The following is a 27,873-nucleotide window of genomic DNA, read 5'->3' on the forward strand; positions in this document are numbered from 1 at the left end:
AATGGCATTGACTTTCTAACCTCATACACATCCAGTACGTAGTAACTCCTTCCAGAGTGGCCTCCCCAAAGCACTGGCTCTGATGGCCTGTCCCATTCATGGATTCATTTACCCAACTGATGATCTCCAAATAAATATTTACCATGGTTTATACATAGAGCAACAGGCCAGCAAACCCAATCTCGCAATCAGTGCCGAGCAACAGCAAAGGCAGATGTATCATCTGGTTTACAGAGATAAAGGTAGGAAAACAACTAGGGGAAAAGAGAGAGAAAAGAAAAGAGAGAAATATAGAGAGAAAGAGGACAAAGGGCAATCAGTGAAGTACAAACACCATTGTAAATGCAACCCATATTAACGGATTCTTTATTTTCCATTTTGTACTTCAACTATTTGCACATTTTCACAACACTGTACATTGCCATAATATACCATTTGAGTGTAATGCTTACTGTTAGTTTTATTGTTTATTTCACTTTTTCACGTTTATTGTCCATTTAATTTGCTTTGGCAATTTAAACATATGTTTCCCATGCCGATAAAGCCTTTCAAATTGAATTGAAAGAAGAAAAAATATCCCATCCTCTGTCCCTCTGGAGAATAGAGTAGGGGCACATCCAAACAAAACACATTTCATTGCTTGCCTTATATAGCATTGGGGGTTGGGGTCTTGCACTCCTCAATCACAAAGCAGTTGATGAGATAGCTTAAAGCCTGGGTCGATTCCATTTTTCCACAATGGCTTGTAGCGGTTCTCTGTTTTTGTTCGTAATCATGCATTTTTCATCCCCCCCTCGTTCCGACACTGTGCTTTTTGTTTTGAGAGACCGCTTGACGTCGGGGGCATGGAAACATTTTGTGGATCTTTTGTATTAGAGAGAAAACACGAGGAAGTGAGGTGCAGTTGGTATTTAAGAAAATATAATAAGAGGGAGGAGGGGAGGAGGCTGACAAAACACTTTTCTTTTGCTGTGTGATACGATGGGTTTCATTTCTGAAATGCTCGTATATCAGGTGACAAGAGATTGGGGCCCTTGTTTATGTTTTTGGCCCCTCTCCACCTCCGCTTCCACTTCCTCAGTCTACAGATATAGGTCATACACACAGAAAGACACAAACACCTTACAGACAGGCCTGGAACATAGGCTGGTTGAGAGACAACTAGATCAGACATGTACTTTTACTGAACGGACTAATTAGTTCAAAACTACTCATCGGAGCATATCGATTAAATCAATCAGAAAATGATTCTGACTGTTTGATCTTACAAATGAAAGCAATAGAATACATTCACACCCGTAGTCATTTGTATCTTAGAAATAAAATAAAACCCCAAAATAGATTGTATGTTTTACAGATAACACAAATATATAAACAGGTACCCAACAACGGCCAAACAACATAAAGCAAGGGGGAAGAGAGGCAGAGGGGTGACATAGTTGGAAAACCAAATAAACACCTTCCATTCTGCCACAAACCTGGACCTCAACAGCAGGGCAGAGAATGTCAACACATTTTACCCTGTCGCTATTCACCTCAAATTTCACCATTGTCCCCCCCCCTCCTATGTACATGGAGGGGGAGATAAGATTGTCCCCCCGCAGAAAATATTTTGGTGCGCCTGCTCTCCGGGGATGGATGGATGGATGCCTCATTATTGACTTCCTCCAAGATGTTGTAAGTCAACAAGCTTGGTTTACAATACATGGCAACTTAAGAGAGAAATGCATGCTGGGAAACCCCATGAGCAACCCTGAGAAAGGATACTTTAGTCTTCTAGGGTCACAGAGAGGCCAGACCCCTCCCACTTGATTACAGACTAGAGGTTCCCACCTCCTCACCTCAGCCTAAACCCAAAGTGTCCTTCTAGGTCAATAAAGCTGCCGGGGGTAATGAACCCAACAATAAACAACTAATATCCTTACCGCACGAAGACTTGCCTTTTATCACCACTGTTACATCAATTAGGATCAAAGTTAGGGCCTAGCGTGCCTACTCCCCTGACAGCGGTGTTCGCTGACCGCCAGCAAGCGATGTTGGCCCCGGAAGAAAGAAAGAGATATAGCCTAAACAACCAGGAGCAGGAACACTCAGTCTACATGGGCACCAAACAGAACAAATTAGAGAGGAACTACGTGAAATTGTCCAATAAGAAAAGCGTAATTTTTGTTAAATAATTAGTGCACACCGTAGCAAATTAACAAGACCCAGGAGTCTACATGGGCCTAGTGGCTGGAAACAAACAAAGAATGCAGGCTAGTGGCATGGCGTGTGAGACTCTTAGTTTCTCCCATTTGAAACACCTTGAAAATTAAAAAAGACAAAAACATGTCTATAATGTCTTGACATAACTCTAATATACTAAACGTGAGAATGTAACTAACTCATAGAACACATGAAATAGTAGTCTAACGCATGATTTTAGGGATAGTGAAGAAAAAGAGATTTCCACACTAAGTTTGGAGCACAGAGGAATGTTAGGGTGAATAGCTGCAAAAGAATGGCCCAGAGGACCACATCTTACAACAGGAGTCCCTCAGCACCTACTGGGCTTGTTTTGATACCGCCCAAGTATACTCCTGAGGTGTGATAGCAAAATAGCATAGATACGTCCATATTATGCACAGTGATTTGGGGTTTAGTAGCCAGTTTGTTTTCTGTAGTCTGAATGGTGGCGTTGGGACCCTGGGGGTCAGCTCTCTGGGCCTGGAGTGGGCCAGCTGTTTAAATGGGTCCTCTTAATCCGGCCCAGAACAATATCCTGTGGCTGAGAGCCGGCAGGAAACCCACAGGACTGCTATGAGGCAAGGCACTAACTACAGGAAAGGCTTATCACCTCCCCTAGACACTGGGTCAGGGCAGACCCCTCTAGCCTTTACAGTAGAACACTGCCTCCGTTTTCACACACTGAACAGACACAAACACACACACGAGGGAGGGAGGTCAGTAAAATAAATAATCGGAGAATACAGAGAAAGAACAACGTGGCATTGATAGAGGGGAAAAAGCTTCATCTGACAATGTGTTAAGAGCGTGGAATTCTGTGGATCATCTGTTCAACAAATGATGTGTAGAGCCTATTGGTTGAGTGAAACAATCATATTGCGATAGATTCAACATTTTATCAGCCAACACAGAGTGTACCAAACATTTGGAACACCTGCACTTTCCATGACAGACTGACCCAGATGAAAGATATGATCCTAATTGATGTCACCTGTTAAATCAGTGTAGATGAAGGGGAGGAGACAGGTTAAAGATGGATTTTTAAACCTTGAGACAATTGAGACAAGGATCACGTATGTGTGCCATTCAGATGGTGAATGGGCAAGGCCAACTATTTAATTGCCATTGAACGGGGTATGATAGTAGATGCCAGGCGCACTGGTTTCAGTGTGTCAAGAACTGCAACACGGCTTAGTTTCACGCTCAACAGTTTCCCGTGTGTATCAAGAATGGTCCACCACCCAAAAGACATCCAGAAAATGGAATTCGGTGAATCAGCCCATGTTTTTGCACTCTTCAATTGTCCAGTGTTGGTGATTGAGTGTCCACTGGAGCCGCTTCAGTTTTTAGCTGAAAGGAGTGGAACCGGTGTGGTCGTCTGCAGCAATAGCCCATGCGTGACAAGGACCAACGAGTTGTGTGTTCCAAGATGCCGTTCTGCACACCACTGTTGTAATGTGCCATTATTTGCCTGTTTGTGGCTCACCTGTTATCTTAGCTTGCACGATTCATGCTGTCCTCCTTCGACCACTCATCAACTAGCTGTTTTCGGCCACAGGAGTGCCGATGACCGGATGGTTTTGTTTGTCATTCTATTCTCGGTAAAACCTAGACACCGTCATACGTGAAAAGCTCAGGAGGATGGCGGTTTCTCAGATATTGGAATGGGCACGCCTGGCACCGATGATCATACCATGCTCAAAGTCGCTTTTTCCCCATTCTCACATTCAATCAAACAGTAACTGAATGCCTCGATGCCTGTCTGCCTGCTTTATATATTAAGCCACGTGACTGTATGAGCGAACCATTTTCGTGAACGGGGTGGTGTACCGAATAAACTGGAAACAGTGTATATACCCTGTGCTAAAATGATATATAGAGTTACAGCACATACACAGGCGTAATTCGCTTTCGTTTTACAACTGTGAATAAGATTCCTGGAGCCACTTGAGTACTCGGCCTACATTTCCAGTCTAAGGTACATTACAAATTATAAGTTTATAAAACCTGTACCCATAGGCTGCCGCTCAAAAGAAATAACAGTAAGAAATATATACAGTTTAATAACTAATAATACATTCAGGAAAATCAAACAAAAAAATAGAACTGGGCCTCCACCACCAACCTCCCATTCCCCCAACCAACATGTCTCCATCCAAACCCCACACCCCTGGAAACCATGTTTACCACCCTTTCGCACACCCCCTAGCAACTAAGATTGCGCCCACTTCCACATCATATGGAGGAATGAGCCAACCTGATTTAGGGAACACAGTGAACAGTTGGGGCCAATCTCATCGTAAAACATTTTATTTGTGTTTAATACAGTCTGTGAACAAACTTAAAATATTTAAATTGATGATTTGGATTATGGGGTGCCAAGGTCATATTTGTTCATATTCTGTTCCAGTTAAAGGGTTGTTCAAACTCTGAATATAAGCTTTCCAAAAGTTGTTTATATATATTATTCGGGATGGTTAGGTAGTTTGGTTTCCCAAGGAACTACTAAGTTCTAATTATAGAAAAAAAAGATTTGAGTATATGTTTTATTTGTTTTTCAAATCTGCATTTTCTCAAACCACTACTGTCCATGATATCGGCAAGGGTACGGATTCAAAGTTTGGACCATTGGGGGTTGCAAAAGGACGCCTTCAATATAGCAGGGAGTTATTGTGAAATATTGGAGTATTGACATGTAATTTTGATTCCCAGTTGCATTGTTTTTCAATTTTGCGCCAAATAGAAATGGTGTGCACAATAATAGGACCAAAGCATAGTTCATAATGTTTAAGGGATGTATCAGTGAAGACCACCTCTTCCAAGGCAATAGGAGACACCATATCTCTCTCTATACTAAGCCAAGGGGCAGAATAATCATGTCTAAACCAATTTAGGACGAAATGTAAATGCCTGGAAATACAATTTAAATGTTTGGCACGAATAGTCCTTGCCATATTTGAAACCGCACTATGGATTTTATCCCAATAGCTAGAACGGGGACACAAGAGAAGCATTGAACTACAGAAATTCAGCTGTAGCAATATTCATTTTGACAATAAATAAACTCAGCAAAAAAAAGAAAACAACCCTTTTTCAGGACCCTGTCTTTCAAAATAATTAATAGAATCCATATAACTTCACAGATCTTCATTGTAAAGGGTTTAAACATTGTTTCCCATGCTTGTTCAGTGAACCATAAACAATTAATGAACATGCACCTGTGGAACGGTCATGAAGACACTAACAGCTTACAGACAGTAGGCAAATAAGGTTACAGTTAAGAAAAAATCCAAAAGAAAGATGCCCAGGGTCCCTGCTCATCTGCGTGAAAGAGCCTTAGGCATGCTGCAAGGAGGCATGAGGACAGCAGATGTGGCCAGGGCAATAAATTGCAATGTCCGTACTGTGAGACGCCTAAGACAGCGCTACAGGGAGACAGGACGAACAGCTGATCGTCCTCGCAGTGGCAGACCACATGTAACAATAACAACACCTGCACAGGATCGGTACATCTGAACATCACACCTGTGGGACAGGTACAGGAAGGCAACACAACAACAACTCCCCGAGTTACACCAGGAATGCACAATCCCTCCATCAGTGCTCAGACTGTCCGCGAGAGGCTGGACTGGAGGGCTTGTAGGCCTGTTGTAAGGCAGGTCCTCACCAGACATCACCGGCAACAACTTCGTCTATGGGCACAACCCACCGTCGCTGGACCAGACAGGACTGGCAAAAAGTACTTTCACTGACGAGTCGTGGCTTTGTCTCACCAAGGATGACGGTCAGATTTGCGTTTATCGTCGAAGGAATGAGCGTTACACCGAGGCTTGTACTCTGGAGCGGGATCAATTTGGAGGTGGAGGGTCCGTCATGGTCTGGGGCGGTGTGAAACAGCATCATCAGACAATCTCAACGCTGTGCATTACAGGGAAGACATCCTCCTCCCTCATGTGGTACCCTTCCTGCAGGCTCATCCTGACATGACCCTCCAGCTTGACAATTCCACCAAGCATACTGCTTGTTCTGTGCGTGATTTCCCGCAAAACAGGAATGTCAGTGTTCTGCCATGGCCAGCGAAGAGCCTGGATCTCAATCCCATTGAGCACGTCTGGGACCGGTTGGATTGGAGGGTGAGGGCTATTCCACCCAGAAATGTCCAGGAACTTGCAGGTGCCTTGGTGGAAGAGTGGGGTAACATCTCACAGCAAGAACTGGCAAATCTGGCGCAGTCTATGAGGGGGAGCTGCACTGCAGTACTTAATGCAGCTGGTGGCCACACCAGATACTGATTGATACTTTTGATTTTGACACCCCCTTTGTTCAGGGACACATTATTCCATTTTTGTTAGTCACATGTCTGTGGAACTTGTTCAGTTTATGTCTCAGTTGTTAAATCTGATGTTCATGCAAATATTTACACATTAAGTTTGCTGAAAATAAACGCAGTCGGCAGTAAGAGGACGTTCCTTTTTTTGCTGAGTTTATTGTTCGGTTAAAGCAACTGGGATATTAGTCCATCTACTGAGGTTGAATTTAATTGATCTTAGCATTCTGTTAGTTTCTGGAAATGGTTTTATCGAAGGAAGTAAATACTGTATATCACAAACATTTAACATGGGAAAGGATTGGGATTCCATAAGTAGAGATTAAGTCCTCCATCGGGGTCTTGTGAGGCAGTATGGCAGATTTGTTAGATTTATTTTTTTAACTTGAGAGAGCTGAATTTGTCTATCTTCAAATTTTTTGGGAGGGATTGAGATACATTGTTTCGATAAAGTGAGATTGTTGCGACTTTTACTTCCTCTAGATAGTCAAGTTTGATCATCTTCTCGGTAGAATTGAGAGATATCGGTGTAATTTCATTCGATTGTCAAATTGCCTGTGCCAGGGGCACCATAGACAGAAATAGCAGAGGTGAGATGGGATCACCTTGCCTGTTATTTCAAGGTATTTTGAAAGGAACAGAGCAGCTATTGCCCCACAGGCCATGGTGCATCTAGACTGTTCTCCCTTGGCTTTCCACTCCATCTGCTCCACCAGGCCCAGCGCTTCAGAGGAAGTGCAGTGTTTTCCATAAGCTCCGGCCAAATAGCCGATAACAGACTTATTGTAAGCTGGCTACTTTTTCCACTTAATAAATGAACTAGGCTTCTTTTCATTTAAAAGTTTCAATTCGCTAGTCAGAAATGTCTGTGTAGCCTTCTCCCGCTAGAACGAAAGATATGCATCTTCTAGTGATCTATTGATAGGACAGTCAAAGCAAACGATGGCAGGGAAACTGTTAGTTTGTTTGTCTGCTATCTGTCCCACCTCTCGGTACCGGTGTTATTTTTGTACGCAGTGGTTGGCTGCAGTCAAATTTATTTTCACAGAGGGAGAACATGATGCTTCTTCATTATCTCCTGTGAGTAAATGTACACGTCCCATGTTAAGTGCTAATGATGAGTTGAAAACCATTTAATTATTGTTTTTGGCACATATAATTATTTTCTTTTGCTTGTTTCATAGGCCTATACAGTCACAGAGTTGGGGGCATAGGCTATTTACTGTGCTTTGATTGACGACCGAACAGCAAGTGTTGACTAGTTTATAAAAGATGTCAAACTGACTAAATAAAGTCAGTCTCCTATATCCCTTTGATATTCATAAATCATACAACGTAGTTACAGTGGGGCAAAAAAGTATTTAGTCAGCCACCATTTGTGCACGTTCTCCCACTTAAAAAGATGAGAGAGGCCTGTAATTTTCATCATAGGTACACTTCAACTATGACAGACAAAATTAGAAAAGAAATCCACAAAATCACATTTTAGGATTTTTAATGAATTGATTTGCAAATTATGGTGGAAAATAAGTATTTGGTCAATAACAAAAGTTTCTCAATACTTTGTTATATACCCTTTGTTGGCAATGACAGAGGTAAAATGTTTTCTGTAAGTCTTCACAAGGTTTTCACACACTGTTGCTGGTATTTTGGCCCATTCCAAGAGGACCTTGAAATGCTTCTTACGAAGCCACTCCGTTGCCCGGGCGGTGTGTTTGGGATCATTGTCATGCTGAAAGACCCAGCCACGTTTCATCTTCAATGCCCTTGCTGATGGAAGGATGTTTTCACTCAAAATGTCACGATACATGGCCCCATTCATTCTTTCCTTTACACGGATCAGTCATCCTGGTCCCTTTGCAGAAAAACAGCCCCAAAGCATGATGTTTCCACCCCCATGCTTCATAGTAGGTATGGTGTTCTTTGGATGCAACTCAGCATTCTTTGTCCTCCAAACACGACGAGTTGAGTTTTTACCAAAAAGTTATATTTTGGTTTCATCTGACCATATGACATTCTCCCAATCTTCTTCTGGATCATCCAAATGCTCTCTAGCAAATTTCAGACGGGCTTGGACATGTACTGGCTTAAGCAGAGGGACACATCTGGCACTGCAGGATTTGAGTCCCTGGCGGTGTAGTGTGTTACTGATGGTAGGCTTTGTTACTTTGGTCCCAGCTCTCTGCAGGTCATTCACTAGGTCCCCCCGTGTGGTTCTGGGATTTTTGCTCACCGTTCTTGTGATCATTTTGACCCCACGGGGTGAGATCTTGCGTGGAGCCCCAGATCGAGGGAGATTATCAGTGGTCTTGTATGTCTTCCACTACTAAACACTACTATCCACAACTAACAAATACTAACCACTGCTCCCACAGTTGATTTCTTTAAACCAAGCTGCTTACCTATTGCAGATTCAGTCTTCACAGCCTGGTGCAGGTCTACAATTTTGTTCCTGGTGTCCTTTGACGGCTCTTTGGTCTTGGCCATAGTGGAGTTTGGAGTGTGACTGTTTGAGGTTGTGGACAGGTGTCTTTTATACTGATAACAAGTTCAAACAGGTGCCATTAATACAGGTAACGAGTGGAGGACAGAGGAGCCTCTTAAAGAAGAAGTTACAGGTCTGTGAGAGCCAGAAATCTTGCTTGGTTGTAGGTGACCAAATACTTATTTTCCACCATCATTTGCAAATAAATTCATTAAAAATCCTACAATGTGATTTTCTGGATATTTTTTTCTAATTTTGTCTGTCATAGTTGAAGTGTACCTATGATGAAAATTACAGGCCTCTCTCATCTTTTTAAGTGGGAGAACTTGCACAATTGGTGGCTGACTAAATACTTTTTGCCCACTGTATATGTCTAGGGTATCTCATCGGAACAAGTAGACCAAAGATCTAGTTTGTATTTTCCTACGATTCAAAGCCCATGTCGAGACTTGTCAGAGACCGCTAAAGTGACTCGTCAGTGTAGCCTAGGGATGGTTGTTAGCAAACCTGATTTGGCTCCCTAATTTGCATACTGGAAGGCAGAGCTGGGAACTGCCAAGAACCTCAATACACGATATCACGATACTTGTACGTATTCCGATTCTATATGTATTGCGATTCGATTGCCATTCGATGTTCCAAACATATTGCTCACCATATAGCTGCAGAGGGACAAGTGATAATTCACAAGTGATAGGCTAATATTGTCACCCATCAGACTATTTGTAGAAAAGGGCCATGGAGTTGGTGGAAGAATCCTTTAATTCATGGCCACTTTCTCAGCTGGGCCAGGGGCGCTTTAATTAGGTCAGGTGGAAATGTCCGACAGATCTCAAAGCCGTAAAAGGAGGAAATCGTCGATCTCGCTACTTTCTCTTCCTTAACTCCGTCTAATCCAGAAGTTTTGCGCGTCCATGAATCCACGTAAATCCACCGAATCTGTTACCTTTCAGCTGAACTATCTATTTTGCGATCGGGAGAGTGGGACATCAATTATTGTTTATAGTTATCACCGCGGAGCGCACGCTTCAAACCTAATGTGTAATGTGAATGTTTAATGATATATGGAGCTAAATGGATCCTCACAGTCCAATTATGCCATAATGAAATTACATGTAATTATGAAGACACTTGAAAGGGTGAAATATGAAACATCATTGTTTGCTAAACTGATCGATTCTGATATCAAACTAATGGGGATTATAGATTGAATAACCGATCACTGTTTGTATTATTCTTCTCATGATTATGATAAATAGTTACGAGCCTAAATGACTCAAGGATGATCCCTATTGACTTCGTAATGAACTGGATTGCTGAATTCCCTAATTATGTTAATAATGAATGATTGTTAAGATTTGATCTTTGTGATTATGAATTTGATTGGATACACTTTATTCTGTTTCCTTTGTTATACAGCACAGACTACTCAGTAAATATACCACTTTACGGTTAAAGCAATTCCTGCCTCAGTCTCATCCATTCCTCTGTCACCTGACCTGTGACCACCTGTTCACCTTCACTGTCCTACCAATCCTACCTGTCCAGCTCCCCCACACAGATTCCACTAATCTTTCACTATTCTTGATTTAATCTGGTCTTTACATATACAATTTATTTTGATTTAAAATGGACCGGGGGAAAAAAATACATGTCATCTATGTACTTAAATAGCAAATAGAGGACGCTTTTCCCATGGTTCATTTTCATGCCAGCCAGGTAGGCTATACTCCATGTGCTTAATATTTGGAAAGATTAGATGTAAATATAGTAGGCCTAGCCTATAGAAAGCGGAGGGGAGCTTCCTCTTTTTAATAGAGGCCATCACTCTGTTCTCGCGCAATTGCATAGCCTATAGAAATGTTGCACAACATGAGCTCATGAAGTGTTTGAGAAGATTTTAGATTACATTCGCATTGATGTCAGAGTAATTAGAGGGACAATAGAGTGCTGGTACCAGGCAGTTAGTAAGTTTGGTATGCTACTAATGACCGTCAGCAGCATCAGAATTTGGAGAAGCCTAATTACCGTGACTAAACAGTCATGTGTAATTTGACTGCCTTTATGACTCGTGACCGCCGGTGTGGCAGTATTACAGTCACTGTAACAGCCCTAGGCGTTATCTAAAACAACTAGCACACTGAATTCATACATTTGAAGTAATTTTTATCGTAAAGTCATGTCTTTCTATTCAATACCAAAACTAATATTCCCAATCTGTGAGGTAAAGTCATTAAAGTATTAAATAATTTAGCTGCATTTAGATGGAATCAAGGCATTAGAATGCACCAGAGGCCACCAAGAGAGCTTGCTCTGCATTTTTTGAGTGTGTGTGTGTGGAGGAGGACCAGAACTCCCTGGCTGGCTATTTTTTCTATTTGGCTGCATACTCCATGTACTTACGGAAAACACTGGAAGTGGCTCAGTACACTATATCATAAAGTGTAAATCTTACTCTATGTAAGGCCTCCTCCGTCTGCCAGCCCATCCAAACTCGTGTTCCCTATTCCATGTTGTGTTTTTCACACTCCCTAGGCTTAGGGGTCTCGTCAAACCGGGCCAAGTCGACAGTGAATCGCTCGCTGACAAATTTGCATCATCAATCAAGTGTTCTTGGAAAGGGGAATCAGAGCCATTCCGGTCATAGCCAGGCATTGAGCAGCTCTCACGCTGAGACAAAATGGGTGAGGCAAGTTACAGTATTTGTTGTGACTGTTGTTGATCCTTTGTGACTGTATGTGTATCACTAAAATATATAGCTAACTGGGGACAGCAGGGATACATGCTGTGTACAGCACTTGCACACTGCTTCAATGCTCCTATTATATATGTACTGACAAACATAATTTCTACCTCACTAAATCTATGATGAGCACAACAGCAGTAGCTGTTTATATATGTTACTTAGAGTATTTTTACAGTATTTTCCATGCCAAACACTTGAATAAAAAGGTTTATCACCCGTATAGCACTACATAAAAGCTCCGATGCCTGATACAAACAGTACCAGTTGAAAATTTGGGCACACCTACTCATTCAGGGATTCTTTATTTATACTATTTTCTACATTGTAGAATAATAGTGAAGACTTCAAAACTACGAAATAACACATATGGAATCATGTAGTAACCAAAAAAAAAGTTAAACAAATCAAAATACATTTTAGATTATTCGAAGTAGCCACACTTTGCCGTGGTGACAACTTTGCACACTCTTGGCATTATCTCAACCAGATTCACCTGGAATGCTTTTCTAACAGTCTTGAAGGAGTTCCACATATGCTAAGCACTTGTTGGTTGCCTTTCCTTCACTCTGACTCTCCAACTCTCATCCCTGACCATCTCAATTGGGTTTAGGTCAGGTTATTGTGGAGTCCAGGTCATCTGATGTAGCACTCCCATTACTCTCCTTGGTCAAATAGCCCTCACACAGCCTGGAGGTGTGTTGGGTCATTGTCCTGTTGAAAAATAAACGATAGTCCCACTAAACGCAAACCAGGTGGGATGGCGTATTGATGCAGAATGTTGTGGTAGCCATGCTGGTTAAGTGTGAATTCTAAATAAAATCCCTGAGTGTCACCAGCAAAGCACCCCGAAACCATCAAACCTCCATGCTTCACGGTGGGAACACATGCAGAGATCATCCGTTCACCTACTCTGCGTCTCACAAAGACACGGCGGTTGGAACCAAAAAATCTCAAATTTGGACTCATCAGACCAAAGGACAGATTTCCACTGGTCTGATGTGCATTGCTTGTGTTTCTTAGCCCAAGCAAGTCTCTTATTATTATTGGTGTACTTTATTTAGTAGTGGTTTCTTTGCAGCAATTCGACCATGAAGGCCTGATTCACGCTGTCTCCACTGAACAGTTGATGTTGAGATGTGTCTATTACTTGAACTCTGTAAGGAATTTATTTGGGCTGCAATTTCTGAGGCTGGTAATTCTAATTAACTTATCTGCTGCAGCAGGGGTAACTCTGGGTCTTCCTTTCATCATAGGGCTTGAAGGTTTTTGCGACTGCACTTTTCTTGATTGACTGACCTTCATGTCTTAAAGTAATGATGGACTGTCAGTTATCACATCACAACTGATTCCACAAAAATTTTACAAATTAACAAGGCACACCTGTTAATTTAAATGCATTCCAGGTGACTACCGCATGAAACTGGTTGAGAGGATGCAAAGAGTGTGCAAAGCTGTCATCAAGGCAAATGGTGGCTACTTTGAAGAATCTCAAATATAAAATATATTTTGATTTGTTTAAAACTTTTTTGGTTACTACATGATTCAATGTGTGTTATTTCATAGTTTTGATGTCTTCACTATTATTACACAATGTAGAAAAAAGTAAAAAAAAGAAAAGAAAAACCCTGGAACGAGTCCAAACTTTTGACTGATACTGTACATATTAACAACTATGTACACACATCTATCTATGCACCTGAACTAATGAAATCCTGTGGCATCTCTCCAGTCCAGACATCACAGTGAGAACTCCGAACACGAGAGTTTAGAGAAATGAACATACTCAGAACTACCCAGAAGTGTCTATGCAATCCCATGCTATGGAGGTGGGGTTTTGGTCAACATACACCCCTATAGATGTATGTATGTATCTGATGAATCACTGTTAAAAGGCTCTCTAGGCCCTAAACAGTGAGCACATCGCAGCCTGAAGCCAAGACACAACCCAGAGCCTGTCCAGGTCTACCCTAGAGAGAAAGAGAGGGGAGCAGGGAGAGACACCTAGGCCATGTTAGAGTCAACGAGCCACATCACATCAGCGTCTATCAGCCTGGCTACAGGCCTGCAGAGGAGCCTCAGGCTCAAGAAGGAGATGAGAGGGAGGGGTACAATGGAGTTGCTTTAAATTCCTCAGAGCCCCACCGGGATGGAGAGATGGAGAGAGCAGGGGAAGGAGTTTAGTAATGTAGGACTCAACAGCACTGAGCAGAGCCCATAAAGCAATAGGATTCAACCCTCTCAAATCTGTAGGGACACCATTTTCTCTTAAATAACCAAAAAAAGCCTGTGCACAAATTCTGAGTGAGTGATATTAAAAAAGAAATAATGGTGTGTGTTGTTGGCCCAGCATTGGTGTGAAACTTTGGTATGTATAGATCACTCACGCACCCTGGAGGCCATTTTCTATTCCCAAGTCAGGCGAAGACACAAAACAGTAATCGGCCAGAGGAAGCCCTTAGGGCTCGAGGAATCTTCACCCTGACACTGTACAGCTCACCTCAAGCTGGGGCCAGGAGTGATGCATAACATAAAGGAATGCATATATCTTATTCTTGAACCCTCTGACTCAAGAAAAATTGTAAAAACCTGAGGAAGAGGACGGATACTCCACTAAAAAATGTAGCCTAACTATAGGAACTTGTCATAAACCGTCCAAAGCATTGTGCCCCTTGCAGTGCAAAAGTGTAATTAAATGTAGCTTGATCCAACTTCTAATTAACTGTGGTGTTCCCCAAGGCAAACCCTACTCAAACCCTGTAAGTAGTGTTAACATTACCCCACATTCAAATATGGAACAGAGCTGTGTTTTTGCAACATAGAGAAAACAGCAATTGAAACCATGCCTCCCAAGTCCTTACTAAACTGCCTGGTGTTTTCCCAACTCAGAAAGTGATAGTTTGGCACCCCCTTGTGGAATAAAGAAGTAAAAATGGCCACTCATCTCCAATATTAAAACCCAATAATTCTAATGGGATTATCCATCTGTTACTTTAATATGAAGACACGGTTCCTTTATTTAACTAACTTGATTATAGCTTTCAATACATATGTCCTTTTATGTCCAAGAAACACTAAAGACTAAAGGAATTTTGGCAGCTCTCAGTGACTTGGGAGCAAAAACAGACTATAATAATAAAGACGTTTGAGGCAGTTTCCTGGCGCCATTTTATGGACAATGTGGGGAATATTTATAATGACAGAAAGTCTGAGGAATGTTTAGAGTGACAATTAGATAAAACAGCAAAGCTGGTTGCAAGTCATCTCCACAAGTCATACTTCGCAACCATGGCCTATGTATTGCCTTACCTCTCTTATCCTACTTCATTTGCACATGCTGTATATAGATTTTTCTACTGTATTATTGATTGTATGTTTGTTTATTCCATGTGTAACTCTGTGTTGTTGTATGTGTCGAACTGCTACGCTTTATCTTGGTCAGGTAGCAGTTGTAAATGAGAATGTGTCCTCAACTAGCCTACCTGGTTAAATAAAAGGTGAAATACAAAAGAAAATAAAACAAATCTGCAGTTGAAAGGGAGTGTTGTGCTAGTTACGGAGATAAGAATGTTGGTGAGTAGGTAATGAGTGGGGTAAGACAGTGTTGAGGATATTTTCTGTTTTCTATTCTTTTGCTTCCAGAAGTATATTTTGCCATTAAAATCCTTTCAGTTAGCTAAAGGAAGTTGTGCCCCTGGCCTGTAAACAGGCAGAGTATGCCCTTGGTCGGGCAGTCAAACAGCGTACTTGCCAAGAGGCTAGCGTATGGAACGAAATCAGTGCCAACAGAAATTGCATTTGAATTTCATAATTTTGAATTTGTATTAGGATATTGAATTTGAATGTAATATTTTGGAATGTTTAATGCACAAATTGAATCTATGAACTCATAAATTGAACTTGTATTTCATGATTTGAAACTGAATTAGTATTGCATTCAGGTTCAAAATATAAAAGTAAAATTGAATATTTAAAAAAGGTAAATATTGCATCAATCGTCTGTGTATCAAGTTAACAAACCATTAAGTTAATCAAAGATAAATATATTCATAATAGTTCAAAAACAGTTCAAATGCTAGAGACAAATTCATTGGAAGAAAATACATTCAACATGACACAAAGGCTTCAGAAACTGACAGAAACTACCTTTCCTGTCTGACAAAGTACCAGGATGTTGTCTCTGGATGCATCTGAGAAATTGGATATATATAAAATTTTGATCAACTTGAAATTATAGTTTGAAAACCTGATACACAGACAATGAATGCAATGTTTACCATATAGAGTACCACAGCATGAGTCATAATAACCAGAATACCTAGCCGTCAAACATGGAAAGGGTTCTAATCGTTTTTCCACCAATCATTTTCCCCATAGAGGATTTTAGAAACTGGGGTTTCGTGCAGGCTTACTCTGGAGTGACATTTTGATAATTGTGTAAATCACTCAAGGACAAGGTGATTTTAACTTGCCTTCGTAAAGTATTCAGAACCTTTGACTTTTTCCACATTTTGTTACTTAACAGCCTTATTCTAAAAATGATTTAAAAAATGTTTAACCATCAATCTACACACAATACCCCATAATGAAGATCCAAAAACGTTTTTTTATGTTTTGCTAATAATTTTTAAAAAATGAAATATTACATTAACATAAGTACTCAGACCCTTTACTCAGTACTTTGTTCAAGCACATTTGGAAGCGATTACAGCATCGATTCTTCTTGCGTATGACACTACAAGCTTGGCACACCTACAGTGCCTTGCGAAAGTATTCGGCCCCCTTGAACTTTGCAACCTTTTGCCACATTTCAGGCTTCAAACATAAAGATATAAAACTGTATTTTTTTGTGAAGAATCAACAACAAGTGGGACACAATCATGAAGTGGAACGACATTTATTGGATATTTCAAACTTTTTTAACAAATCAAAAACTGAAAAATTGGGCGTGCAAAATTATTCAGCCCCCTTAAGTTAATACTTTATAGCGCCACCTTTTGCTGCGATTACAGCTGTAAGTCGCTTGGGGTATGTCTCTATCAGTTTTGCACATCGAGAGACTGACATTTTTTCCCATTCCTCCTTGCAAAACAGCTCGAGCTCAGTGAGGTTGGATGGAGAGCATTTGTGAACAGCAGTTTTCAGTTCTTTCCACAGATTCTCGATTGGATTCAGGTCTGGACTTTGACTTGGCCATTCTAACACCTGGATATGTTTCTTTTTGAACCATTCCATTGTAGATTTTGCTTTATGTTTTGGATCAGTCTTGTTGGAAGACAAATCTCCGTCCCAGTCTCAGGTCTTTTGCAGACTCCATCAGGTTTTCTTCCAGAATGGTCCTGTATTTGGCTCCATCCATCTTCCCATCAATTTTAACCATCTTCCCTGTCCCTGCTGAAGAAAAGCAGGCCCAAACCATGATGCTGCCACCACCATGTTTGACAGTGGGGATGGTGTGTTCAGCTGTGTTGCTTTTACGCCAAACATAACGTTTTGCATTGTTGCCAAAAAGTTCCATTTTGGTTTCATCTGACCAGAGCACCTTCTTCCACATGTTTGGTGTGTCTCCCAGGTGGCTTGTGGCAAACTTTAAACGACACTTTTTATGGATATCTTTAAGAAATGGCTTTCTTCTTGCCACTCTTCCATAAAGGCCAGATTTGTGCAATATACAACTGATTGTTGTCCTATGGACAGAGTCTCCCACCTCAGCTGTAGATCTCTGCAGTTCATCCAGAGTGATCATGGGCCTCTTGGCTGCATCTCTGATCAGTCTTCTCCTTGTATGAGCTGAAAGTTTAGAGGGACGGCCAGGTCTTGGTAGATTTGCAGTGGTCTGATTCTCCTTCCATTTCAATATTATCGCTTGCACAGTGCTCCTTGGGATGTTTAAAGCTTGGGAAATATTTTTGTATCCAAATCCGGCTTTAAACTTCTTCACAACAGTATCTCGGATCTGCCTGGTGTGTTCCTTGTTCTTCATGATGCTCTCTGCGCTTTTAACGGACCTCTGAGACTATCACAGTGCAGGTGCATTTATCCGGAGACTTGATTACACACAGGTGGATTGTATTTATCATCATTAGTCATTTAGGTCAACATTGGATCATTCAGAGATCCTCACTGAACTTCTGGAGAGAGTTTGCTGCACTGAAAGTAAAGGGGCTGAATAATTTTGCACGCCCAATTTTTCAGTTTTTGATTTGTTAAAAAGGTTTGAAATATCCAATAAATGTCGTTCCACTTCATGATTGTGTCCCACTTGTTGTTGATTCTTCACAAAAAAAAATACAGTTTTATATCTTTATGTTTGAAGCCTGAAACGTGGCAAAAGGTCGCAAAGTTCAAGGGGGCCGAATACTTTCGCAAGGCACTGTATATTTGGGAAGTTTCTTCCATTCTTCTAAGCAGATCCTCTCAAGTCCGATCTCTGGCTGGGCCACTCAAGAACATTCAGAGACTTGTCCCGAAGCCACTCCTGCGTTGTCTTGGCAGTGTGCTTAGGGTCGTTGTCCTGTTGAAAGGTGAACCTTCTCGCCAGTCTGAGGTCCTGAGTGCTCTGGAGCAGGTTTTCATCAAGGATCGCACTGTACTTTACTCCGTTCATCTTTGCCTCGAGTCTGACTAGGCTCCCAGTCCCTGCCGCTGAAAAACATCCCCACAATATGATGCTGCCACCACCATGCTTCACAGTAGGGATGGTGCCAGTTTTCCTCCAGATGTGATGCTTGGCATTGAGGCCAAAGAGTTCAATCTTGGTTTCATTAGACCAGAGAATCTTGTTTCTCATGGTCTGAAAGTCTTTAGGTGCCTTTTGGAAAACTCCAAGGGGGCTGTCATGTGCCTTTTACTGAGGAGTGGCTTCCGTCTGGCCACTCTACAATAAAGCCCTGATTGGTGGAGTGCTGGAGAGATGGTGGTCCTTCTGGAAGGTTCTCCCATCTCCACAGAGGAACTCTGGAGCTCTGTCAGAGTGACCATCGGGTTCTTGGTCACCTCTCTGACCATGGCCCTTCTCCCCCGATTACTCAGTTTGGCCGGGTGGCCAGCTCTACGAAGAGTCTTGGTGGTTCCAAACTTTTTCAATTTAAGAATGATGGAAGCCACTGTGTTTTCGAGGACCTTCAATGCTGGAGAAATGTTTTGGTACCCTTCCCAGAAACTGTCCCTCAACACAATCATGTCTTGGAGCTCTACAGACAATTCCTTCGACCTCGTGGCTTGGTTTTGCTCTGACATGCACTGTCAACTGTAGGACCTTAGATAGAATTTACCACAGGTGGACCTAAATCAAGTTGTAGAAGCATCTCAAGGATGATGAATGTAAACAGGATGCACCTTAGCTCAATTTCGAATCTCATAGCAAAGGGTCTGAATACCTACAGTTGAAGTCGGAAGTTTACATACACTTAGGTTGGAGTCATTAAAACTCATTTTTCAACCACCACAAATTTCTTGTTTACAACCTATAGTTTTGGGAAGTCGGTTAGGACATCTACTTTATGCATGACACAAGTCATTTTTCCAACAATTGTTTACAGACCGACTATTTCACTTATAATTCACTGTATCACAATTCCAGTGGGTCAGAAGTTTACATACACTAAGTTGACTGTGCCTTTAAACAGCTTGGAAAATTCCAGAAAATGATGTCATCTTTTTTGACATCATTTGAGTCAATTGGAGGTGTACCTGTGGATGCATTTCAAGGCCTACCTTCAAACTCAGTGCCTCTTTGCTTGAAGTCATGGGAAAATCAAAAGAAATCAGCCAAGACCTCCGAAAAATAATTGTAGACCTCCACAAGTCTGGTTCATCCTTGGGAGCAATTTCCAAATGCCTGAAGGCACCACGTGCAGCTGTACAAACAATATTACGCAAGTATAAACACCATGGGACCACACAGCCGTCATACCTCTCAAGCGTTCTGTCTCCTAGTGATGAACGTACTTTGGTGCAAAAAGAGCAAATCAATCCCAGAACAAAGGCAAAACACACTGTGAAGATGCTGGAGGAAACAGGTAAAAAAAGTATCTATATCCACAGTAAAACGAGTCCTACATCGACATAACCTGAAAGGCCGCTCAGCAAGGAAGAAGTCACTGCTCCAAAACCGCCAGAAAAAGCCAGACAACGGTTTGCAAGGAGGGACTGGTGCACTTCACAAAATAGATGGCATCACGAGGGTGGAAATTATGTGGATATATTGAAGCAACATTTCAAGACACCAGTCAGGAAGTTAAAGCTTGGTCGCAAATGGGTCTTCCAAACGGACAATGACTCCAAGGATACTTCCAAAGTTGTGGCAAAATGGCTTAAAACCTGTTAAGGATATGGCAGACATACGCCCCCTTTGGAGAGATTGGGTACCCCTAGTAAACTGGAAAAAAAATCTGTCAAAAATTGCTAATATATGCAAATAAAAATTATTATTGGATAGAAAACACTCTAAAGATTCTAAAACCGTTGGAATTATGTCTGTAAGTATAGCAGAACTCACAGGGCAGGCATTCTTCCAAACTAGTTTTTGTGGCCATGAAAGTTGGAGCAACTTTGACGTCATGGCCCCCACCCTTCCCAACCAGCTATGATTGGGGACACTTTATATCTCTTCCGCTAGATGTCCTCTTTCATTAGAGCTTCAAATCGTTCAAATCCCGCGAGAATTGACCCTATGGGAGTGAAATTAGTGTGTGCCACGAGAGAATAGGCTGTGCGTATGGGCGCGAATTGGTCCCAGCCATTCCTTTGTTTCCAGCACTCAAGAGAAGGGCAGACGATGGCCGATTGAATTGAAGTTTGTTTTGCACGTCTAAAACATCATAAAGCTTGCTTCTGCACTTAGTTTGACCTGTTTAGTCGACATATAATGTGTAATTTTGAAGTTTTGATGCGCAACTTATCCGGACCAGAGGACGTTTTGGGTGCATTTCAGCTGATGTTATTAGCAGTAGCTAATACAAAGACGCAAGACTTGAAACCAAACGATGTATTGGGTAAGTATGAAGCCTTCCAGAACATTCTGAACGAAGACCATCGAAGGTAAGGGAATATTTATGCTTAAATCTGTGTTTCTGTTGACTCCAACATTACGTGGAAATGTAGCTTGGAACTGAGCGCTGTCTCAGCATATGGAATAGTGTGCGATTTCTGTAACGTTAAAAATAAATCTAACACGGCGGTTGCATAAAGAAGCAGTGTATCTTTCTAACTATATGTAGAACATGTATATTTAGTCAAAGTTTATGATGTCTATTTACGTTATCTTGCCGCGCTACATAGATTTCCTGCGGGCATTTTTGAGTAATTTCTGAAGGTGAACTCACTGTAAATGGACATTTATGGATATAAATGGCATATTATTGAAAAAAATAAATATGTACTGTGTAATATGTCATATTACTGTCATCTGATGAAGATTTTCAAAAGGTTAGTGAGCGATTTATTTTTTAATCCTGCGTTTGTTGATTGCATGTTTTGGCTATTGAAATGAGCTGTGTCTGGTGGTGGTTTTACATATATATGTGCTATGTTTTCGCCGTAAAACATTTTAGAAATCTGACTTGCTGGCTAGATGAACAAGGTGTTTATCTTTCATTTGAGCTATTGGACTTGTTAATGTGTGGAGGTTAAATATTTGTAAGAATATTTTTGCGTTCCATGCGCCACCGTTTCAGCTGAACGTGGGAGGGTTGATCCCCAATTGGGAACCAGTATCGTAGACAGGTTAAGGACATCAAAGTCAAGGTATTGGAGTGGCCATCACAAAGCCCGGACTTCAATACCATATAAAATGTGTGGGCAGAACTGAAAAAGCGTGTGCGAGCAAGGAGGCCTACAAACCTGACTCAGTTACACCAGCTCTGTAAGGAGGAATGGGCCAAAATTCACACAACTTATTGTAGGAAGCTTGTGGATGGCTACCCGAAACGTTTGACCCAAGTTAAACAATTTAAAGGCAATACTACCAAATACTAATTGAGTGTATGTAAACTTCTGACCCACTGGGAATGTGATTATTCTACTATTATTCTGACATTTCACATTCTTAAAATAAAGTGGTGATCCTAACTGACCTATGACAGGGAATGTTTACTAGGATTAAATGTCAGGAATTGTGAAAAACGTATTTGTATTTGGCTACGGTGTATGTAAACTTCTGAATTCAATTGTATGTAAATAAGGTCCGTTTTTTTTTCTAATAAATTTGCAAATATTTCTAAAAATCTGTTTTCGCCTTGTTATTATGGAGTATTGTGTGCAGATTGCTGAGGGATTCATTTTATCCATTTTAGAATAAGGCTGTAACGTGACAAAATGTGGGAAAAGTCAAGGGGTTTCAGACCTTACAGTGCCTTCAGACTTTCCGAAGGCACTGTATTCGCCTGTATTAACCCCTCAAAAATGACATGCTAATTAGCTGCTAATGTGGCTATCATAAAGAACTACAAATGCCATGATCTGGACGATAATTATCTTTACCTCAATTTGGCATTATCTCTGGATTAACTATCTAATGTTAGTTAAATGCAGTAAGGAACATAGTCTAAATTTCTTAAATTAACAATTCTGTGAACTGTCTTGTGCAAGTTTTCAATTGACACAACACCTGTTAGCTAGAGATGACATACAGGAGCTTGCAGGGATTTGTAGTTTTGCATAATGTCTACTTTTATGCTAATTAGCATTTTCAAATCTGAGAGTAAATAGAGATTAATATATTGATATAGCTTTTTTAACAGATTTACAAGGTTATCAAAACGTCAAGCCAGGGTAAGCCTACATTAAACACAGCCCTTATTTTAAGTGTTTATGAAATCCCTTATTGAAAAAATGAATTATGGAAAAACAATTGGAACGATTTCCTTACTTGACCTTAAGTTTTATGGGTATTATGACATCTCCACTGTGGGGCCCTATGCTAATTGAATATATTAATTAATTAATTTAAAACTGAATGCATAATTCATTAAATTTAGTTTCAAATCATGAAATACAAGTTCAATTTATTAATTAAATGATTCAATTTGTGCATTACAAACTAAAAAATATGAAATTTAAATTCAATATCATAATACCAATTCAAAATGATGGAATTCAAATACAATTTCTGTTGGCACTGAAATAGCTCCATACTAGCTGGACACATTGTCCTATGGGAGATGCTGTTACGTGTCCAGCGTCTTGTGTGTGAGAGTGTTTGGTGGGTGCGGTCTTTTTCACCTCAGCAGAGAGAAGACACTGTAGGAGTTTCTCACTGAACTCTGGTCCACAAGGAGTAAACTGTTCTTCTTCCTTTCAGAGTGGTCCTGAAATAGGCACATTTCAACCTTACAATAACAAAACGAAACATAGAAAAACTAAATATAGAATGTTTATGGTCTATATTAGGGACATAATTCCTGGATCAAAGTCAGCAGTACCTTATGATCAAAGTCACTTGCATAGTAGCCATCATTCAATCCAAATATGATTTCATTTGGATTCCTGGAGCGGATCTGTGGAGGAACAAAGCAGTGGCATTTAGTATGTCTGTATTAAAACAAGAGAAAGGCTGTTATTGTCTAGATGACTGCATGGATGCTAGTCAGCATACATCCCAAAGTAGCCTACATTTTATGAGCATGTGTGTTTACACACTGACCTGCTGCCCTGTGTATCTGAGCCCATCCAGGTTGACCTTCCACTCTATGAGGAGTGTGAACTGTTCCTCCCAACCGCCCCAGATCCTCACCACGAAGCAGGACACAGATGTGTCAAGGAGGTCCGGCAGCATGCCAAAGTCCAGGCTCCGCCATGTTGGATTCTGACAAAGACAGGCCAAGACAAGGGATTATGCAGCTGAATGAATGATCCCACTGGGATGGAACATTTTGATTAGTTCCAGTTCAAGTAGTATTGCAAATGAAAACAACCAAGTGTTTAATTTGTTCAAATGACAAATTCTAATGTGTGTCAGTAGTGTGTGTGAAAGTGACTCGAGCACACAAAATGGTGCTGAACCAGGATGTTCATTTATCTGTCATGTAACTGTTGTCCCACTTACAAAAGTCTGGACAAATATTTACAAATCCAACATCAATATCCCGAGGCGATTTGTCATCATAAAATCTCACAGGGTTTCAGACGGAGCTCTAGGTTACTCTAACCTAGAGCCGGCGATATATCGAATTAGCGCGACATTACAAATGCCTGTATAGCAAAAATCTAGTTTTTTTTATTTTCATGAGAGTAGTCTTTTTGGTCTAATCTCCTTCGCTCCTTCTGTGCTGTGTGTACCTTTCCATTTCTCTCTCACAGACACTCCCCCCAAAGCCCCCGCCTCTGCCACTCACAAAGATGAGAGATCACTTCTCCCTCTCTGACAAGCGGTTTCAACTCACTATTTGCATTTGAGGTTTGGTACAACATAATTTTTTTAATTTAATCTTTATTTAACCAGGTAGGCTAGTTGAGAACAAGTTCTCATTTGCAACTGTGACCTGGCCAAGATAAAGCATAGCAGTGTGAACAGACAACAACAGAGTTACACATGGAGTAAACAATAAACAAGTCAATAACAGTAGAAAAAAAATAATCTATATACATTGTGTGCAAAAGGCATGAGGAGGTAGGCAATAAATAGGCCATAGGAGTGAATAATTACAATTTAGCAGATTAAGACTGGAGTGATAAATGATCAGATGAACATGTGCAGGTAGAGATACTGGGTGTGCAAAAGAGCAGAAAGGTAAATAAAATAAAAACAGTATGGGGATGAGGTAGATAAATTGGGTGGGCTATATAACGATGGACTATGTACAGCTGCAGCGATCGGTTAGTTGCTCAGATAGCAGATGTTTAAAGTTGGTGAGGGAGATAAAAGTCTCCAACTTCAGAGATTTCTGCAATTCGTTCCAGTCGCAGGCAGCAGAGAACTGGAAGGAAAGGCGGCCAAATGAGGTTTTGGCTTTAGGGATGATCAGTGAGATACACCTGCTGGAGCGCGTGCTACGGGTGGGTGTTGCCATCGTGACCAGTGAACTGAGATAAGGCGGAGCTTTACCTAGCATAGACTTGTAGATGACCTGGAGCCAGTGGGTCTGGCGGCGAACATGTAGCGAGGGCCAGCCGACTAGAGCATACAGGTCGCAGTGGTGGGTGGTATAAGGTGCTTTAGTAACAAAACAGATGGCACTGTGATAAACTGCATCCAGTTTGCTGAGTAGAGTATTGGAAGCTATTTTGTAGATGACATCGCCGAAGTCGAGGATCGGTAGGATAGTCAGTTTTACTAGGGTATGTTTGGCGGCGTGAGTGAAGGAGGCTTTGTTGCGAAATAGAAAGCCGACTCTAGATTTGATTTTGGATTGGAGATGTTTGATACGAGTCTGGAAGGAGAGTTTACAGTCTAGCCAGACACCTAGGTACTTATAGATGTCCACATATTCTAGGTGCTAGTCGGGCGTGCGGGTGTAGGCAGCGAACGGTTGAAAAGCATGCATTTGAAATCAGCCATATGGACACCAAAACACATTGAGACATTATTTTACTGTAATAGAGAAGTTAAAGGTTAACTTCTCAAATTGCGCGCAGAACAGACACTAATAAAAATGGTAGTATCAATGAACATTGGTTCTGGAAAATGAATGCTCAGTTTGTTGCACGTGTTATTGCGGGACCATGTACCGCTAGCAGCATTTTAGCCAAATACTGTTACACTAGCCGTCTAGTCTGTTTTATAAATATGCAATAAGCATAAAACACAATTATATAAGGAATTGGCAACTCGTTCTCATTCTGAGAAACAAGGTAGGCCACTTGAATTCAACATTTTAACTAAGTAGACAGGCTAGCATGCTGTTCAAACAGTTGGAGACAGACCGAAAGGTGTGATCATAATTCAACTGTTCTAACAACCTTGTTAGCTAGCAAATAAATCCATGTTGGCTAAACATGAAATTTAAGAGATTAGCTGGCTACTCACTAGCACATGGGCTTGTGCTTGTGCTTCAGAGATTGTTCAGGAGACGGGTGTTAGCAAGTCTCATAAATAATGCCTGCTACAAGGAGGTAGACATTATTAGTGAATGTGCATTATGCATGGTTCTCATTAAATGTGTAACAAAAAGGGCATTTTCATAGACAGACTTGAAATCCAGATCAGTGATTATTGCAAAAAAGCAGGTTAAACTATTTTGATAAAACAATTACATTATTTGTGGGTCTTATGGTTGTGGGAGGCTTATATTTAGCCTAGGTATAATTTCACAAGGCCTGAATTCATTAGATTATTGTTGACCGTTAGAAATGCAGTGTATTTGACTTTTAATTGTACACCAAAGCTTATTTAAAGAAAACATAGGTAAAACTTTACTTGACACCATAACCATGTCATAACAGCTGACAACTTGTCATAACCTGTCATAATATAGTGATAATGCACGAAAAGCTGATGTTTGGAGGATATATTGGCATGGGTGTTGTTGGTCGAGGGCCGGTGTTAACCGTGCCAATATATCCTTCAAACACCGGCTTCGGGGGCTTTATCACGTTTATACAACCGGTTACCAACATATTCAACAATGAAAAATCTAAATTAGTTGATGAATTTATTCAAACTATTTCATCCTTCCACAATATATAGTCCCAAAACAAATCTAGGGTTGCTAGCCAAGGGGGCTGGTCGTTTCAGTTACGAGAGACGCAACCCAGTCATTCGTTCTAAATGTTCCATTGCCATATTGGCTGACATTCTTTGCTTGCTAGCTAGCTAGCTAGCCAGCCAACTACGAATAACTTAGTCACGTGAAACAGTGCAGAAAGAATAACAACAGTAGCTGCATTTGTTTAAACTGTTTTCTAGTGCCATTTATTTGGATACATCCATAACAATGAGCTATCGTTAATGAGGCACGATTTCGCCATGCATAGAAAATGTCGCCTGGCATAGAAAATGTGCTCTCGCGTCAGGACACTTTTGTTCACAGGAGCTAGCCAACAACACAGCTAACACAATCACTGCAAACTAGCTACACTTCGTTCGTTTGACCGTTCGTTCGTTTTTAAATGTACATTTCTTTGTATATATATATATATATATTCATTAAAATGCCAGCTGATTCGTGTGTTCGACTGATTGATTAACGCTGCCTGCCACTCTCTCTCGTCCGGACTCCTATACATTCCTTACTATGGGACAGTTGGAGATCGAATTTGAATATTGTTGCAAATGTCGAAGATACAGACATTAAGATGTATACAAATCTCCCCTGTTGAAAACTAAATGTTAGTCTAAAAGAAAATGTGAGATAATGTCTAGATGTGTTTTATAGTGGAGATCAAGTTTATAGTTTTAGCCCTGCCTGGGCTGATGAGACAGTGAAATTTAACGTCAATAGATTTAGCCGGTGGTAACTTGTAGAATAGACAACCGCTGGAATGCGCTTTTATATTTTATTTTGAACCATTATTTAACAAGGCAAGTCATTTAAGAACAAATTCTTATTCGCAATGACGGTCTACACCGGACAAATCCAGACGACGCTGGGCCAACTGTGCGCTGCCCTATGGGACTCCCAATCACGGCCGGTTGTGATACTGCCTGCAATCGCCCCAGTGTGTCTGTAGTGATGCCTCAAGCACTGAGATGCAGTGACTTAGTCCGCCGCGCCACTCGTTGAAACCAATCAGTATTCAGGATTAAACCCACCCGTTGTATAATAATGGTCATAATACTGTCATGACATATATTTAGACCTGTTATGACATATATTGCGCTATTCTATGGCTGGTTATTATGACACCTAAATAAAAAAAACTACCACTCAAGGCAAACCATTCCATTACACCATGGTCTACTTGTCAGCAGTATGTTTGTTATATAACATTTTCTGAAATTGACCGTATGAAATTATTATTGCGCACACATGTCAGACATGCACCTACTCCAGTGCTCTGTTGCTGATGACTGGGATGAATGCAGGAGCAGATTTCAGGAGAAGGACAATACACCCTCTTTTTTACTCATATAATTATGATGGTCATAATGCTTCTTGACAATGTCATAAAGTGCATTTTCTAAGTCCAAGTAAAGTGACACAGGAGGGTCAT

At 40.9% G+C, this 27,873-nt stretch overlaps 1 protein-coding gene across 3 annotated transcripts in view; it reads right to left on the bottom strand.

Annotated features, from left to right (window-relative positions):
• Nucleotides 1-27,873, bottom strand: part of LOC110537458 (UV radiation resistance-associated gene protein) — a 162,174-nt gene that overhangs the window by 108,691 nt on the left and 25,610 nt on the right. For all 3 annotated transcript variants that reach the window (XR_005034947.1, XM_021623519.2, XM_036937403.1), the window contains exons 4-6: nt 23,426-23,587; nt 23,205-23,279; nt 23,005-23,090 (exon numbers count right to left, since the gene is read on the bottom strand). Coding sequence is in view for 2 of the 3 variants with exons in the window: in XM_021623519.2 (XP_021479194.2) it covers nt 23,005-23,090; nt 23,205-23,279; nt 23,426-23,587 (323 nt within the window). In the remaining variant the exon portion in view is untranslated. The remainder of the gene's footprint in view (nt 1-23,004; nt 23,091-23,204; nt 23,280-23,425; nt 23,588-27,873) is intronic.

Source organism: Oncorhynchus mykiss, chromosome 12 (assembly GCF_013265735.2).
Source record: "Oncorhynchus mykiss isolate Arlee chromosome 12, USDA_OmykA_1.1, whole genome shotgun sequence".
NCBI classification, from domain to species: domain Eukaryota; kingdom Metazoa; phylum Chordata; class Actinopteri; order Salmoniformes; family Salmonidae; genus Oncorhynchus; species Oncorhynchus mykiss.